We start from the raw sequence: 18,951 nt of genomic DNA on the forward strand, positions 1-18,951 counted from the left end.
AAAGCCTTCTCTTCTCCAGGCTGAACAGCCCCAACTCTCTCAACCTGTCTTCATAAGAGAGGTGTAAATTCAGTAACACCTTCAGAGATCCTTCAGTCTGCTTAGAGGATTTAGGATTTTCACTGTATGATCTAGCAGAGACAAGTCTGTGTCCCACTCAGCTCTGGAAAGTTGCTGAAAGACATTGACCTTTCAAAAATTACAGAGATGACATAAGCTAAGAAATCCAGCTTATACTAGAATTCATGGTCAGAGATGCCACATCCAAAGCAGATGCACTGAACCAGAGCTTCACATGCACAAAGGCATCAGAAGCATAAGAAGCTGCATTTAAATATACACTGAAGTGAATGCCGCCACTTTTATCTCTAATAAATACACCATCATTTAAACACATAAAGTCTTTCACCTGACATGCACAACTCTGACAAGGTGATCTAATTTGCTGCTCTTTTCCACACTTGTTTTCAAAGAACTGTTCAACTCTCTCTTTACAGCCCAATGCTTTCAGCACAGGTCCTGAGCCGTGCCCTCATTTCAGATGCCATCTCCATTTGTTAAGTGTGACTGTCTCCATTCCTTTTAAACAGCTCCAGATAAACTACAAAAGTTTAATATTCCTTCTTTCGCCTTTGCACAGCAGAGCACAGTAGGAAGTGAATGACTATTTTAAGAGACAATGTGTTTTCCCAGTATCTTTCCACCACATACTGCCAACAATTATGGTCAACTCAATGGTTATACCAGTCCATGACTATCTGTCTAAATATTCCTCAGAGTGTGAGTTCAACCAAACGACAAATTTTTAATGTCAGAAGAGCTCAGACAACTCTGCCTCCCAGGTAGATTTGTCATTTCTGAAGCTCAGCAGACCCACCACCCCACTCATCCCACCTGGACACTGCAGATGTGATATCTGGGGATGCAGGAGAAGGCTCTGCTGGCACACCAAGGACTTGTGGTAACGTACCATCACTCCCTCCCTTCCCTCACCATCACTCCCTCCCTTCCCTCACGCTCACTTCTCCTACTTGGATTCCTAACTTTACTGCAGCTCTGCAGAGCTGTGCTTCAGGATCATGTTTCAAGATGTAATTAGCCTTACAAAGGAAAAAAAATGAAGGGAAAGTGCTTCGGTTGTTTTATTTTCCATCCATAAGCTACAACTTACGGTGAAATCATTGCTGTAAGTGGACAAAAGAAACATTTTCCATGCTAAAACTTCAACAAAAAGGTTTGCTGCTTACAGATTACAGGCTTGAAGGGCAGGAGTGGATTAAGAAAATATGAATTGAAGAAAAAAGTTCTAACTTTAATAAATGTCTTTATGTTAAGGCATTATAGCTTATTCTTTTAAATAAATCTACATTAAAGCCATACCACTAGGAAACTAAACTTCTAAATCCATAAACCAGAACAGAATTTAAAATACACATTTTTTTTTTGTTTGTTTCTTTTGAAAACACTCCACTTTCCTGTCCCTTATGCAACTGTAAGTGCTGGCAGAGGATTCCCAGCTGTGCCTTGTCAGCCTCCGGACCGAGCCCATTGTGCTGCTTTTCCTTTGCCTGGAGTGAGCTTTGAGTGCTCCGAGCACCGGCACGAGCTGATCCTCCGCACACAGAACCTGGAGCAGCGTTTGCCCCCAGGGGAAGGAGCTATTCCACACCTAACTAAAGGAATCGTCCCGCATGTTTCAACAACCCCAACCGTTTCTCTGTTTGTTTTAAAGATATCACTGTGGTTCTGTCTCAGTTGCAGCGGGAGACTAAATGACAGCAAGCAGAATCTGCTGTTAGGTTAGATTACAAGGTAAAATGTTTTCCATTTTAAATTACTGCTTAAAGCATGGTGTTGAATGGCTTAAACTTCATGTTAACTTTGCAAATATGTGTGAAATAACGTGAGCTGTATTTAGCTATACGGGGCAGAAATGCTTTTCTGGGTGTAGTGTGCAGTACCCGTTGATCTGCTTGTTCTGGGTTAATGTTTGCCATGCACATCCAACTTTAATGGAGAGTGAGATTAGTTTTTGGCTAAAGGTAACTCATTTCTGTGCAATAAATTTAAAGAGTATGTGAAATATCTTGGTAAAGCACTTTAACCCCTGTGTGGCATGAGAAATAATGCTGACATCTTAGAAACATGCTTGAATTTAGACTGAGTAGATAAAAATGGATTATTTAATAAATTCTGATACTCTGGGATTTCTAAAGGGTCTCTCCTTTAGAAATTAACTATTTCCATTAACAGAACAACTGAACTTACTGAAGATAAACATTTTGAAAGCTACAAACTACTGAACACATGGTAAAAAAGATAATAAAGATGCCTTCACATACTGTGTCTGATTAAACATTTGGGGTAAAATTAAAAAAAGTATAGCAATGCAGCCATGTTGAGAGTATCTGGCAACACAAACATATCATAAATTCATTATACTGGCTACCTATAATTTTATTTTACTATGTAATCATTTATTACAAAAATCCTAAGTTGAATAGGCTGACTTTTCCCCAAATCAAAAGTTGGCTGGCCGTGTACTAAATATAAATTCCTGAGAGATGACCCGAGGATCCCAGTCATGGCCAGGAAAGGCCCAGTGCCCTTAAGGCTTTCACAATTTGGGCCTTAAAATGTGAGACAACACTTGTTAAATAAGCCAAAGAAAGAAACTCAGTAGCCCAGTGTTTTGCATGCAAAGAACTCCATTTGGCTGAAAGGAGCAATATTAAGCTTTCAGTACTGAAGAGTTAAATTGGTGTGAAAATACAGCATATAAACTCACATATATGAACAGGATTAGTTTATAAAGACATATTATTTGGGACGGTACGGTATGTATTTTCTGTTATTTTGTTTTTGAGGTTTTTTTACTCGTACTTATAAAGTATTTTATAAAAAGATGTGTCACTTTAAGATAATTTGATTTACTACAGAATTTTACCTTTTATTGAAGTTCATAGTGAAACATCTTTTGTACAGTAAATATAATGTAAATCACCCTATATTATTCCTGACTTCTAAAAATACATGGAAAATGGGAAAGTATTTCAGGCATGCCATTATGTGCCTCTGGTGACAGGAAGAAATGGTTAAATGTTAAAAAAGCCCAATTGTAATGTAGCAGCATTGTAACTGCAGTGTGATTATAAAGTATCCTAGAAAAATGTGCCCATAATTAAGATGTCAGTAACTCGACAGACTGAACACACATGTCCAAGACTTTTCTTTTTACATTCCCTTTTCCCCGAGGGCTCTTTGTGTGTGTCAGCCAAAGCTGTGGAACACAAGTTTACTGGGTAATTTTATAGCCCGTCATTACCAAGTAAGTCAGAAACCAAAGCATGAGGTCATTTGTCCTGAGGTGCTCAGAAATAAGCACTTTCTGAACAAGAACAGGCATTTTCAATGCAGAGCACAAGCTCCTGCATCTATTTGATACGTTAATTAACAGTGATTTCTGTAAATAAAAGCCCAGTATAGAGTCTATCTGGCATTTTGGAATGACTGATTTCTGATGGGTAGCAAGCAGCAAACTGAAGCCTGGATTCATTTCAGAACCTTGTCCTTACATGAGATGCTGAGAGGATTTGTGTGAGACATTTGCATTTCAAATCCCCTTTATATGGAAACAAAAACATTAACTTCAAATTCTGCAAATTAATATCTAGATCTGCTATAACATTTTCAAGCTAAAATAGTTGAGCACAGAAACTACAATATTAAAAAGAAGTAAAATGCATACTGTCTTCAGCTTATTTCCCCCAACTTCCCATTTTAAAATGTGAGAATAAAAAGAATATGAGAATTATCCCGTGGAAAGCATGAAAAATATGCAGTCAATTGTGTGTCTTTATGTTAAAGAACAGCTAGGCATAAACCAAAAGTTGTACTAAAAATTTGATCTGTTATATAAATACCAAGATGAACAAGCTTTTTAACAAAATCTGATGCAGGCAAAACCACAGTTCCAGCTCCTGAAATGAAACTATCTTGCATTTATAAAATATAAAGTCGACATATAAAGCCAGACTGATGAACATCAGGAAAAAGCATTTTTTAATCCCCTCAAGGCTTCCTTAGAGAAGAACCATGGACATGCTCTAAGCCTTGTCTTGGTCACAAAGATGAAGTGCTCCAAATCTCAGGTTCTTCTCTAATTCTCTCACCACAAGAACACAAGTGTTTTCTGCCTCTGCTGTCTCAGTTAAAACAGGCCACAGGCCAAGAGCATTTCCTTTATGGAAGAATGGTGCAACAGAGCTTTGACAAATCATTGATAACCTTGGATATGCAGGGCCCTATTTCCACACTGGTGCAGCAAATCCCCTGCTGGATGTGCTTCCTCTGCACACTCCTGAATCCTGGCTGCTCTGTTTTGGAATGCCACCTATTGGTGACAGTCAATGCAATTTTTCTGTCACGAGCATAAGAAGGCTCAAGATACACAATTGTTTTGATTTGCTTAAAAAGTAAATGCAGAGCACAACCCATTATAGATCAACCTTTTTAGATTGCCTGTGCTTAATACAACGGGGAAATAGCACTATTGTGACCAAACTTCCCAAAGGCCTCCTCTGCAGGACCAAACAGATCCTGTTGGAGAAGAGGATGGCCAGAAACGGAAGGTATCTCTTCATCTGTGATGAAAAATCCCTTACACAGAAATGCTAAACCAAAAGCATTTGGGGCACCACATCAGAAGTAAATATGGCATTTTTCTGTTAGTTTGCCATTCCCATATTCAGAAGTTACAATGATCTGGAAGAAATATTAGCAATCAAAAAAAGGGAAGGAACACCTCACAGAATCCCCAAGAGCTCCATTGCTGGGAGCAGTAACAATTATGGAATTGCAAACGCCTGCTGGCCCTGCAAATCCAAACCACCTCTTCATATGCAACCCCAAAGCCAGCACCTATTTGAGTTTGACTATTGCCCGTGAGGGCAGAGAACCACTAAATTCGGGTTAGTTACTTCACAGGGCAATTTCTTCCCAAGGGGAAGCCTGGTTATACCTCCCATGCATTGCTCCACCTGCTCTGAGAAGTGCCCTATGATTGCCACGTCCTGCCAGCTCTGCAGGTATCTAATTTTCCTCTTTTTCCCCGCTCCAGGACACTCTCTGGGACACCCGAGGCCATGCAGGTGACAGCACTGCTCTGTTCTTTCCTGCTCCTCTCCCTGGGGGTTGATTTTTGTCCCGGTGAAGGCAGAGCCCTCCCCGGGAGGCACAGCAGGAGGATGCACCCCCCAGGCCTGGGAAGGGGCTCCCTGGCAGGGCACAGGATCCCGAGGCAGCCCAGGATGGAGCTCCCCGTGCCCGGGATCCCCCTCATCAACATCGACGACAGCGTCATGGGCGTGTTCGACTCCCTCGTAGGGTTGGGGGAACACGAGTCCAGTTACAGTGTCCTGCCAGGTAAGAGCAAAGCCCCTCTGCTGCCCAGGGTGGGCTCATTTTTCTCTTGATTTTAAATGAAACATAGAAATTCTTTAAAGAGCTGTGGCCTTTCACAGTAATTTTGTGGTTTGGCACAAATCCTGCTTTGCCAGGTAACTAATATTTTCCACAATTTTTTTGCATTATCGTTTGATCTTAACTAATAAAAAAATTGTTGGGATATTTTCATAATTTCAAATGTGTAATTTTGAAGAATTTATTGCTTGACATATCTCCTAAGTCAATTGACATTTCACGGAGGAATTAATACCAATAACACCAGTGTTAATTAAAATGAATTTAAGTTCTATTATTTTTTGTTGTCGTATTTTTGATAGGCAGCACTCAAACCACGTCTACATGCAATATTTCAAGAGTAATTCTTTACTCTGTAAATAATAACACACAGCAAGAGTTGCAATATGAAACCTGCATTAGAAAACTGAGCTGAGAGAAAAACCCCAGTCATTCAACACAAGATCACTCATGCTCCATCTGTATTGAAAACCCAGATTTACTTAAGAGAAGTTCAACAGTATGATTTATATAAAACTTGCCATTTTGGTGATCTAGAGGTTCTCACATTGCTGCACTAATATATATTTTATGGTTTTTGAAGGAGAGGTAGGGAAGAGGATTTGATGCCTTAAAAAACAAACAGGCAGAAAGTATAATTTCACTGATCTTTACTGAAACCTGTCTTGGTCATTGTGTCAGGCCTCTCTAAATCTCCTCAAAGAATACAAGACTAGTCAGGGATTGAGAACTGATAGTTGTTAAGTGTCTCTTTGGTTTTTAGTGCAACAAAAAAGTCAGAACTCTTGCTCTAGGATGTTGTGATTTTATGTTCAACGTCACAAATGGGAAATTATGACTCACAAAGCAGGAAATTAAGTTTAACAACTAGTGATCCCTTCTGAAAATAACAACTTCTGAACACCACTATCAGTACTTCCCAATTTTGAAACCACAGTTATAAACCAGTTGAAAATTACTGAGATGTTCAACACTTCTTTTCATAGAAGGAAGTTTGAGGGTTGAGGAAAAGAAAGACAATGGGATTTTGTGAGGACTCAATACGAGGCTGTGTCCACTCTACAGCTAATAAAGATAAAGACATGGATACTTCCATTCCAGCACCAGGAGATCACACAATAAGTGAAATCATCATATGCAATTTAATGAACTTTATGGAAAAGAAGTACAGTGTCCTGATAACCACTAATCTGCATAAAGTGATAATAACCTATTTTATAAGCACAAAATTAAGCCTTTCAGTGTGTCTCACAAGAGGCATGTCCACCAGGTTAACAGTTCTCAAATGGCCAAACACATTTTAGCTGCATTTTCTTAATAATTACTATTTGTTGTGAGTCCTCACTTTCAGAATGGCTGAACTGTTTGAAATAAAGCCCTTTAAAGTCAGGGATTTTAATGGCCAAACTAGCAAAACTCCTGACTATGGCATTTCCAATGTGTATTACAATATTATACATATTACTAACGTCAAACCTTTCATTTAAAAATATTTTTAAAATTAAATAGAGGAAAATACCACATAAGTAGCACACACTCCATGTAAGATATTCCAGTGTCTCTGTCAGGACCATCAGTCATGCTGAAATAATGCACAGCTCTTCCCCCTCCCCACCCCACTTGTTTCTCTCTATCTGGATTTGCATCCAAAAGCTGAGCTAAAACCACTGAACTCATTTTATTTGGAACTTCACACTGAATTTACACCATATTTCCAAAGGTTAAAAGTCCTGTGCACATCTGCCAAAGGCTTGAACCACAAAGTATTTTTTAGTCTAGCTTTTAAAAGTTCAAAATTTTTTCAAGTTCATGTCAGATTTGGAAAAAACAGAGCCTATTAAATAATAGAACACTATTATTAATCATGCTCCAGAATAGAAGAAAATGCAATCCAAACCTCAATTTCAACTATCCTAGCTACTTGTTTTGCTTTTAGTAGCCTAAACAGAAAAAAAAAAATAAAAAAATTACAGATTTATGCAGAATGAAAATTAACAGTTAAATGAAGGTTTTACAGTAACCAGACATATCTCCTTCCTCCAGGTAAAAATCACGTGAGTATTTAAATTAAATCAAACAGTTCACCACAACATTTGCAGTTGTTTGTCCTTTGCAGCCTGTCCATTAAGCAGAGCAGAATAGGATGTTCACTGCTGCACTATTTCTAATACCTCTTGATCCCCACCTCTCCCTGTACCATCCTGTGAAGATCCTCAGGGGCCAGGATATTTAAGGAGCATCTCAGCCCAGCCTTTATTGTGTCCCACAAGAGTTTTATGTGAATTCCACAATGCCAGAGAGCAGTTCTGCAATGCACCACAAGGTCCCTCTTTGAGCACACCCGTGTCCTGCCAGATAAAGTAACTCCCATGTCCACAGAAAACAAGATAAATTGTTACAGAAGCCTGCAGAGGCCAAGCCCGATAACTCATATCTTTATGCTTATTCAGACAGATTTGCACCAACTTCAGATGCAGTCTAGCAGCTAAAACAACCTAAAGAATTTTAGGAAGCACAGAAGAATTTCCTCCTCGAGCCAGATCACGCTCCTCTGGAACAGCTGATGTTTTATTGTTTAACATGAGAAAGTGCAGCATTCTTTTTGTGTTTCCTTTGGAGATTATTGAAAAGAAATATTGTGGCTTCCTGGCAAGCACATAAAAACCAGAAGTCAGGATCCAGCAAACAGCTGGATTACAGATACCTGGGTAGAGTGACAAGGGACTTAGAGCCAACTAACATTTGGCTTGGGCCTCTCCTCCTCCACTTAACGTGGTTTCAGTAGATTAGAGCACAACTTTATGTGGCTGAAATGAGGCACAGATACCCCAGACCCCTGAAAAAAACAAGATGCAACTGTTCAAAACGTTAATTTCTCGCTTTTTCCATCCTGAGAGTAACTTAAATCAAAGCATTTTTAAAAATATACAAAATATTGAGGAACATCCAAACTGGATAATTCTGATAATTAATTTTTGTTCTATAAACAGGTTCATATCCAATGGTCTTTAAATAGAAGGGCAGAAGAAGACCTCTGTTATGAAGGTGACAGTACGACTGCCTTGAAGGACTTTGCAAAATGCCTCATTTTGAGACAAATATTAATTCCACAGACACTTCAAACCTAATATTTACAATAATCTTTCAAGGACACTTTGAGCCTATCCTGAGTACTCTTCTTAAAATTGAGGACCAGGGTGGAGTGTGGGAAAACAAACCCTGCAAACAACCCCTCCAAAGGCAATTAGTGTATCACAAATGATACACTTGGCATGCAAATTCAGATGAGAGAAGGTTTTGCCACTGCATTATACAGCCTCCATCAGAAGGAGAAAGTCAAACTGAATAGGAAAAGAGGACTTTTTTTTTTCTTTATATGCAGGGAAGTAAAAAGTAACTTAGAAATGGTTTTTCAGCTTGAAACAACACTTCAGCAATGCATTCTCAGGTTAACTACAGAGGAAAAGGAAGGTAGGCAGGGAGTTCAGATTCTCATCACATTTAGAGGTGCACTCAAAAATAGGAAGGTCTGCATGGGATGAAGAATCTCAGCCTTGGCTTTCCTTTTCTCAAAAGACCAAAAAGAAAAGTATTATGCTAAAGTGCAATGTTTATCCTGGAGTGTGGGTGAGAACTGCCCAGGGAAACCTTTGCTGGGTAAACTCCACCACTGGAAGGAAAGGGACTTGGATTAGTTTCCTTCCCAGGTCTTTACACCTCCAAATGTCTTGCCTACTGAATATCTGGGTAGAGCTCACAAAAGGAACCTACGTTTCTTTCAGAAAATTTCAACTTGTAACCTGGGGAAATCTCTTTTTTTTTGTAGATTAATGCCCAGAAACTTTGGAGGCAGTGTTTATTAGCACAAGTTATTTTAGCTTGCTACTTTCCTAGTAAAGAGGGTTTTTTCAGATAAAGGAAATTACAGGGAAGGGGAGATGTTTGCCATCCCACCAGTCACCACAGAATGGACTTGACTTGAAGAGTCACTATAACTTAAATATTGTTACTTTCCTGGTTCCACAGAGCCTTAACAAAACTGTCTTATTTAATGTGCAAGGTATTAGAAAAAATGTCTAGTGAACAACAGAGAAACAGAAAGAGGTCTGTAAAAACATTCAAGTTCTGCATGACTTATTTTAACTACAAGGAAAACTTGCTTCTTTCTCAACTGTATCTGTGCACAACTTCCATTGAGATCTGTGATCTCTGCTAAGGGTGGAGAGGAAAGAGGAACTGCCATGCCAAAGCCCCTCAGTGGCAGTGCTTCTTTCCACAGTTTTAAATGCACACTGTTGGTTTGCTTTCAGCTGGAGCTGTTTGACCCCAGTTCTCCGTGTTCTGTCCCCAGGGAAGAAGGGGCAGTGCTCAGCCAACGGGATGATCATGTTCGACAAGGCCGTCTGGTCTCCCAGGCCCTGCCTCACCTGCCTCTGCTCCCAGGGAGAGGTGATCTGTGACACAACCATGTGCCACCCCTTGGAATGTCCCCACACCGTCATACCTGAAGGGGAATGCTGCCCAGTGTGCTCTGATACTGGTATGGAACACATCAGTCAGTAACTACTGGCCATTGGTAATGTATTAGACACACAGACTGGTGGATCTTTGCCAGGAGTGTAAAAACGTGCAGCTATTTGACATAAATCAAGATAAGAAAGTTAACTCACAAGAGGAGCAACAGATCTTGCTTCTCTAACAACATCTAAATAAAATTAGTACTTTTGAAAAGAAAAGGAATGGAGGAGATGAAGATGAAATGTGATTTCCTCCCCCCACCCCCAGTATCTTATGTCTGCAAAGTACTGAGCTCAACCTGCTCTTACCATAATAATGTTATTTAGCCTTGTGTGCGTGTGCATGTGACACTGAAATACTCTGAGATGAGACACCACAGGAATTAACTGTAGAACTAGAAGTCATGCTGATTGAAACAATTAAACTCCTTTTATTAGAATTGCCCCATTATGCAAGTAAAAACTGCATTTTGGTAATGGAGTTAATGCACCTCCCTGGTGAGATCCCCACCCACAGCCAACTCCTCACCTGACAGTCCCTTGCAGAGAACAAGCCTTAACCTTTGTGAATTTTATCCAAATTACCTCCTGCTCCCTCAACACAAAAAACTAACTAATATTAAGTCAGAAAGAAAGCTAATGAAGGCTATAATAATTTTCCCACCTTCTTTCTGGAGCTACCATAAATCACACCTGTGCACAAACTGTTCTGTAGTGCTCAACCATTTCTCAGTAAAGTATTTCTCTTTTGTCAAGCAGCAATCTAAGACATTATTTTCATTCATTCAAACCATATTCTAAGAGGAATACTATTCTATAGCCATTATATATTTACTATATGTGGGACATAATGTTCACTACAATTTTAGTTTCTTACCAGACTCTTTTGTGTTGTTTTGGTTTGGTTTTTTATGTTCTCATGGCTCTGCTCAGGCTCCTCTTTGAATTCAAGTATTATTTCACTGGATGACATAAGTGAGTTGTCTGGAGACTCCCCAGAACCCAGTGACCTTGATATCACCAATGTCTTGCCATCAGCAAGGACTCAGAGTGGAAAGGATGAACTGCTCCAAACAGAAGTGACAGAGGTTAAGGAGGGTCATAGAAAGGGTGAAAAGAAAAGAAAAAGGAAAGGCAAAAGAAATCGCCAGAAGCACAGAGGCCATGGCAGGGGGAAGAAGCCCAGCACGAGAACAGGAGCTGCAGAAGAAGAACTGCATTCTGACAGGGAGGAAGATGATGGTCCTTTCCGAATTCCATCTCGTTTCCCAATTCCTGTTCCACCCGTGGAAGCTCCTCCTTTGCCATCTGGATGTTCCACCTCAGACACCACAGTAAGCTGCATTAATGCCAAACTTACACAAATACCACCAATCTCAGATCCAGATCTCACAAGTTTAGACCTTACAGGTAACTAATGGGTCTACTTTGCATGACTTCCATAACATTATTCATACTCAAATGCAGTCAACAGAACTGTAATACTTTTTTGCTCCTTATCATAAAAATGTATTGGATTGAATTTTACAGCTAAGCCTCCAAAACAATAAATTAAAAATGCCAAATTTGCTTACTAATGTTTTATGAACATATCTCCATATGATTACTGTACCCAACTATTTCTGTAACATATTTTCCATGTACAACACTACACAATTCAGATGCAGACTGTATTTCATAACTCAAACCTTTTTCCTGAATTCTGTCCTAGGAAACAGCATCACCACTATCTCAGATGAAGCATTCAACGGGATACCTAACCTGGAATGGATTGATCTGAGTAAAAATAATATTACCTCTCCTGGCATAGGTCCAAAAGCATTCAAAGTAAGAAAGCTTAACTCTTCTACCATCCTCTCACTAATTACTGCTTTAAAGGAATGTTTTTTCCTGCTTTTCAGTTTATGGATCCAAACCAGTTTGCACCTCTTACAAGTAACCATTCTATAATTACAATATAGTTAAACCTGGCTACTCCAATAAATTTCTCATCATAATCAAGAATATCTAGGAATTTATAAATTACATTCACCAAGTATTAAATGTTAAACAAGATAGACAATTTTTTGATATTGCATCAATTGCAATTGCGAGATTTCAGCACTGAAGGGCTCAAATTCCACTGAACACACCCGGATTACTCAGGTTCAACACTTGTAAATTTATGTATCCTCTTTCTCATTACATTAAGGAGAAACTTTCAAGCACAGCTGCTTATTAAAAGAACAGCTTTCTCATTAAATAGTCCAAAGCCTTTCAATATTCAGACTTTTCCTTGCTAAGGGAATTTAAGTGACTACAGGATATTCAAGTGCACCTACATATTCCTCACTTGAAGGCAGAATAACCCTGTAATAATTCCTCCCAAAGCAGGTAAGTACAGCTGGTAATTCAGGTGTGGAATTCAGGCATTGCCACGTGCAATCAACCTTCTTGCAGGACTGTGTCCAACACCTCCCTCCATGTAACAGGGACAGACTGGGCTGATTTCAAAGGGCTTCAGTTCCTGTGAAATCAAAGAGGATGCCAAAGACAGACCAAGAAGGTGTCTCAAGTGTGAAATAAATTTTAGTGAGGCTTTTATCACACCAGGCAGTTCACACCCAACTGGAGGAAAAAAAGGCTTTGCTGGATCCAGTGTTAAACCCCCACCTTCTCTTCAAGAAGTGCCCACACTGCATGACACTGCTGTGCATTTATCACAAGGAAGCTGGGATAATTTTTCATACTAGTTTTTTAAGCTGGCTTCAGTCATAAAAATCCTCAGTCACTGAAAGAGTTGCTGTCCTTCTGCCTGAGTACATTTACTGACTGACAGAAAAGCATCGATTTGCTCACAAATTAAGAGTATAAACACATTATTTATATATGTTTGTATTTTGAACCCCTAAATGCTGTGTGCTGTAGTGAGGCAATGCCTACAGGATTCACAGGGAGCAGCAATGATGCAAACAGTGATGCTGGATGGCTGTGGGAGCTGATGTGCTCAGTCAAACCCTTCCAGTTACACATGGCATTAACTGGCACATTTATATATATTTAGCAGAAAGAAACCAATTAATTAGACTCTGGATACTAGTGCATTGCTGCTGAAAATCTTAAAAAAAACACGTGTAAGAAAAACCTAACTATGATTACACTGTATATTTAACTATATATTTTACACTTGGATAATCTAAGTTTTCTTCTTCATCCCTATGATTAAGATCCTGAAAAAGCTAAAACGTTTGTATTTGGATGGAAATCTGCTGGTCCATATTCCCTCTGAACTGCCATCAACTTTGGAAGAAATAAAAATAAATGACAACCACCTTCATGCCATTGATGAAGATGGCTTAAAAGGTATTTAGAAAGCTAATACTGATCATGTGAAAAGCTTAAAATGAATTTGAAAAGGAGAGTGTTCAACCAAATGCATCTGGTTTGATAAAGGCAGAAAAGTAATTGTTGGCTTTGTGTGCCCTGGTTTCAAAAGGCAACAAAAGCCGAAACATTTACATGGTGAAGTTTTTTAAAATTACATTTTCCCTTCTTATGCAACTGCTCCTCTCCCAGAGAAGTTTATATTTAAGGTTACTAAGTAGAGATGTATTTGAAATATGTTGAAGATACCTACTCTCCTGATCTGTGACCTGATGGCTTCATGTGTGGTGAAAATACATTATTTTTTTTTAAATTGCATTAAAGTGAATGGAATTTGATATGTGTGAAAAATAAAGTAGAATATAATTGGAGTGAACCATGATCATTCTAAGCCAAGTTAAATGTGGGTTGATAGAAAAAAAAAAAGAAAGAAAGAAAAAAGAAAGGGAACTATGCATGTCATAATTTGATGGACTTTTTTATCCTTTGATCTCCTGCCAACAGGGTCCCATGTAAACTGGATCAGTTTAGTGCCACAGCTCACTCTGGAGCAATCTAAAGACTAAGAAAACTTGGGCCAAGGGCTGCAGGAGCCTTTTAGTTTAAAATCCCCAAACTGTGCTGTCAGGAGGAGCAATATAAGCCTTCTGTGGAAAGGAAGTGATTTGGCTTATTTGTGGCTGAGAAACTTTTTATTCTGAAATAATCTGTCCTGGTAACATGCCCTGATCCCCACTGATTCTCCTGTGCCCTGCACTTGGATGCCGAGGAGGAGGAACGGGATAATCCAGGGGGGGCTCTCAGCACACGAGCCCGAGGGAAGAGAACATTCCCGTTGTCCCATCGGTGGCTGGAGCCCCGGGGGGATCCCTGGGGATCCCTGGGCAGCTGCACAAAGGTCAGCACCCACACAGGGCCCTGGACATCAGCTGCACAACCAGGAAAAACGGGAGCACTATCCAAGGGCTGCAGCTGCCGCCCTTTCCATCCCAGTCGGGAGAGGAAACTATAAATAAAGCTGTGCTCGATCTCCAAAGCTCTACAAAGTTATAAACAATATAATTCTGTGATTATGAGATAATGAAATCCCTTCACCACATTTTTCATGAATTGCTGTGAACTCCTCTGAGTGATGTTTAACACTTTTACGTTACAAACGTGCATTTTAACAAGCCATGAGATGGCATTAACTAACAGGAATTCCCACTTTTTCTCCTCAGGTTTAAAGAACTTGGTCACTCTGGAATTAGAAGGAAATAAACTCAGTGAAGCAAATGTCAGTCCTTTGGCCTTTTATCCTTTGAAAAGTCTTTGTTATTTGCGACTGGGAAGGAATAAATTTAGAATTATCCCACAAGGTCTTCCTGCCACTCTCGAGGTAAAAAGAAAACGAAACAACCAAAAAAGCTCAACCAACTGACCAAAAAAACCACCAAGCAAAACCCAAAAAAACAAAAAGACCCCAAAAGATACAATTCTTTTTCTGTTTGACCTTTCAAAGCAACCTGTATTCTCACAAATGAGAAAACGGAACAATTGCTTTGAAAAACTGTGTTCCTGAAGGTCACATTCCAGCTACAAACTGCCTCTGGTTCAGATTCAGGAATCAGTAGATATCCCAGGGAATGTGGAGGGCAGGTAACAGCTATATTTTGAATTTGGAGCAGGAAAACCAGTATATTTTTTAACCTCACAAATTTTCTTCCCAAATGCACTTACAGGAGTTGTATCTTGAAAATAATCAAATTGAAGAAGTGTCAGAAATTTGCTTTAACCACACGAGAAACATCAATGTCATTGGGCTAAAGCACAACAAATTAGAAGAGCACAGGATAGCACCTTTGGCCTGGATAAACCAAGAGTAAGTAGCAATCATTTAAAAGACATTTATTTTGTTTTTCTCTGTTACTAGTGAGTCAGATAATGAAATAAATATTTGCACTTCATTATTTTTAACTTAGAGTCGTAATTATCCTTTGATTTGTGTGTTTTCCTTAGCTAATTTGTCTTAATTGCTTTTTCTTAATTGTATAAGGTATACAGTCGACTGTCAAATTAAAGGATATTTTACCTCAAATCTGTATCATGTTAACATAAAAGTCAATATTTTTTCTGACCATCCATTAAAAAAGTGAACATCAATTATAAATAATACTCCATGGAATTATATGATAATTTGGCAGGTAATTTAAAAATAATTTAATACTGTCCTAGCCTTATTTGACATTAGATTAAAAACCATAATAGTAAATATGATGCACTACCTGTGAGTAGAATATAAGCAGAGCAAGTAATGAGAATGTAAGGAGTAAAAGATGCTGCTGCTTTTGATCCTCCTGGCAAATGATTTCTAAGCCCCAGAGGGTGCCCGGCCTCACCTGGCACCGCAGCCCTGTCAGCTGATCCCAGAACTTAAATTCCTTAATCTGGGAACAACCAAGCTGGGACTACTGACAGCATCTCTCAGCCCTGGAAGTGAAGCACTGCGGGGATGATTCATTCACAAAACAATTCCATTTCCAATGGGCTTTAGAGCAAAGTTGAAAACTCCCCGTTAAGGGGATGCTGACTGAAGTCCCAAGCTCATGACGTGTTCTTCAGTGTAACACAAATCAGTCCCTCGGGGTTCCCCCATTCAGCCCCCTCTGTGCTCATTACTGAGGATCTCTTCCCATCAACAAAACCATTGTGCTTGACTGTTAATTCATTACTTCCATTCCTTCTATTCCCAGAGTAATTACACATCAGCATGTTCCATATAATGCATTCTGTTCCAGGAACAGACACAAATTTCCCTTGGAAATTCAGTGTCCTTGTAATCCCATCAAGCATTACCAATGCTTGTTTTCAGCCCTTTTTCTTTTTTTTTTCTCCTTTAATGCAGGAACTTGGAATCAATCGATCTCTCTTACAATAAATTGTATCATGTTCCCTCCTACCTGCCAAAATCTTTACTACACTTGGTACTTATAGGAAACCAGATAGAAAGAATCCCAGGTTACGTGTTTGGCCACATGAAGCCGGGGCTGGAGTACCTCTACCTGTCCTTTAACAAGCTCACTGACGATGGCATAGACCCCGTGTCGTTTTTTGGAGCATATCACTCCCTGAGGGAGCTGTTTTTGGATCACAATGAACTGAAGGCTGTGCCATTTGGAATTGATGAAATGAGAAAACTGCGTTTTCTGAGACTGAACAACAACAAAATAAGGTAATTTCCCAGCTCTTTGTTAGGCTAATGGCATTAAAATAAATGCCAGAAGACACCCTTTGCTTTAGGAATTTGCTACTTTAAAGCAAATATTTATTTTAAAATATTCTGAAGGAAGACCTAAATCCTGAGTTTTCCTCTGCAGTATTTCTGAATATGATAAAAGTGAGACTTCAACCTCCCTCAGAGTTGTTGAAAATGCTCACAAAGATGTGGCACAACAGTTCTGTCCAAGAAATTAAGCTGTAAAAGCGCTTGGGCCACGTCCCCTGGGGCAGCTACACTTTGACAGGCACAGCAACCACCAGCTTTTTGTGCTCTTGGAGCAGAGCCCAAAGGATTCCAAAATGACTGGAGGAGCAGGTTCCAGCCAGGCCCAGCTATGGAGCTCTCCAGTCCCTCTGTGCTGTTTGCAAAGCAAAGCATTGACAGACAGAGGATACAGAGAAAGTTTTCATTCAGCAACCGTGCCAGTGCTTCCCTCAGGAAAACAAAGTATATGATATAAATAAGAAATCAATGCAAGGAGAGAATTTTAAAAAGAATGACTTTTTAAAAAGTCATCCGTAAATATATAATAGAGAAAATTTCATCTACTAAATTAAGTTAGTATATTCAAATATCTAAATAAAGAGCAACTCAAAAATAGATGATGAAATTGGGAGTTATTTTGAATAATTATAACCTAATCCCTCCCCCGTGTCCCAGGACGGTGCCCCCCGAGCGCATCTGCAGGACTCACACCGGGGACCACGATCGTGACAACAGCGAGGGGGAGGAGGAGGAGGAGGAGGACAATGAAGATTCCCGTTTGGAACACGTGCACCTTGAAAACAACTACATCAACACCAGAAAGCTCTCCCCACACTCGTTTTCATGCATCAGATCCTATTGCAGTGTTGTCCTTAAGCCACAGAAGAGCAAATAACCCCCCTCCAGTTCTGCACTGCAACCCCCATCTCCAGAAACACGGCTTTATTTATTCTCTGCCACTAAAGGTCTGCTTAGTTCTACTACTATAAATAAGATTCTGTATATTATATACTGAAGCAAAGTAGTAGTGTTTTTCTTCATATTGTTTCATTATAAAAACATTAAATGTAAAAATAGAGGCTTAGGGTTATGTCATCAACTTTTGTTTCTATTAGAACTTTTCTGTTTAAACCCCAGCAGATCAAACTGTGCCCCAGAAACGCCCTCCACAAGATCAGCTTTTAGAAAAGAGGAATATAACTAAACCCTCAACTTGGTCCTGTCTTATTTGATTAACTGCATTTAAAACGTTCTAAAATATTTTAAACATCAGTTTTAAAAATGATACAGATAAAGTCCTGGAGCTACGAAAATTCCAGCAATGCAAGAAGGAAATTTCTTAAAACATACACAGTTCCTGGACTTCCTACCACTCATTTTGCAGTGATAAGTTCTCTTCCAACTGAAATTGCAAGGCAAAAAAAAAAAAAAAGTTAAATTGTTTGTTTTAGATGACCCTGAAAACTTCCTGTATTCAAACACAGATTCTGATGAGTTATAGGAATGAATAATTAATTTCTATGTGGATTTTTTTAATTTAAACTAAGCATATTTTATTTTTTTTTAATTATTTTTCAACTCATAGTGATAGGTTCCATCCATTTGTACCACAGTTGGTTTGTTAGATTTTTTATACTGTATAGGATTAGGATCATGTTGCCCATTTAGGTGACTAACTAGACTTTCTCAAAACTTTAAAATATCCAGTTAGTAGTTATTTGAGTGCTTCTAGACAGTCATAAATCACCACTCAGAGACAATGTTGATAAAGGAGGTTCAGGAACACATTCAATATGAATTTCTTTTCAGATATAAAGAAAAAATGTTTACAAACAGATTTATTTCCCTAGAAAAGGGTTCTGGCTCTTGAAGATGTTTCTAATGTCTCGGTTCATAGAAAAGAACCTTTTGTAATATCCAGCTCCAGATTTTAATATTATATTCTTTCTCTGAAGAAGCCAAAATTTTGATAAGAAGTGGATGATATTTTTTTTTTAAAGAAAAATTTCAATAAAAATTGAAAGTAATGCTACCATCTTTCATATTTCTTGGATTCTAAGCCCTTGGTGGTAGGAAATGGGGACTGACCAGTCATTATTTTTCACGTAATTACTTTCCACTTTCTCTGGGCTGTTCTGTGAGGAATTAAAAAAAACCCCAAAGCACTGTGTTTTCTTCACTCCTATAGGTGTGCTCTCGAACCACTTCTCCTTCAGAGCAGATGAGAACAGCAGATGAAATGCTTTAATACAGGGACTGCTTTTCTTAAAGGCACATAAAAGCTGGAGGCGACTGCACATTGAGAAACCTTCAAAGGACATATATCAACCACTGCCCTGCAATTTT

General features: G+C 39.1%; 2 protein-coding genes across 2 annotated transcripts in view; one reads left to right on the forward strand and one right to left on the reverse strand.

Moving 5' to 3' along the window:
* The window catches only part of CENPP (centromere protein P), a 125,374-nt gene that overhangs the window by 23,909 nt on the left and 82,514 nt on the right, over positions 1-18,951 (reverse strand). The gene's annotated exons all lie outside the window — the stretch shown is intronic.
* On the forward strand, positions 735-18,598 carry ECM2 (extracellular matrix protein 2). The gene is made up of 11 exons (XM_051793178.1): positions 735-961; positions 1,756-1,812; positions 5,120-5,424; positions 9,833-10,021; positions 10,932-11,408; positions 11,710-11,825; positions 13,205-13,340; positions 14,582-14,739; positions 15,083-15,222; positions 16,246-16,572; positions 17,281-18,598. Exons 3-11 carry the CDS (start codon positions 5,145-5,147, stop codon positions 17,498-17,500), a joined length of 2,043 nt encoding a protein of 680 aa, XP_051649138.1. The 5' UTR covers positions 735-961; positions 1,756-1,812; positions 5,120-5,144; the 3' UTR covers positions 17,501-18,598.

This window comes from Manacus candei, unplaced genomic scaffold (assembly GCF_025592945.1).
Source record: "Manacus candei isolate 608988 ecotype Guabito, Panama unplaced genomic scaffold, ASM2559294v1 h1tg000036l, whole genome shotgun sequence".
In the NCBI taxonomy this organism is placed as follows: Eukaryota; Metazoa; Chordata; class Aves; order Passeriformes; family Pipridae; genus Manacus; species Manacus candei.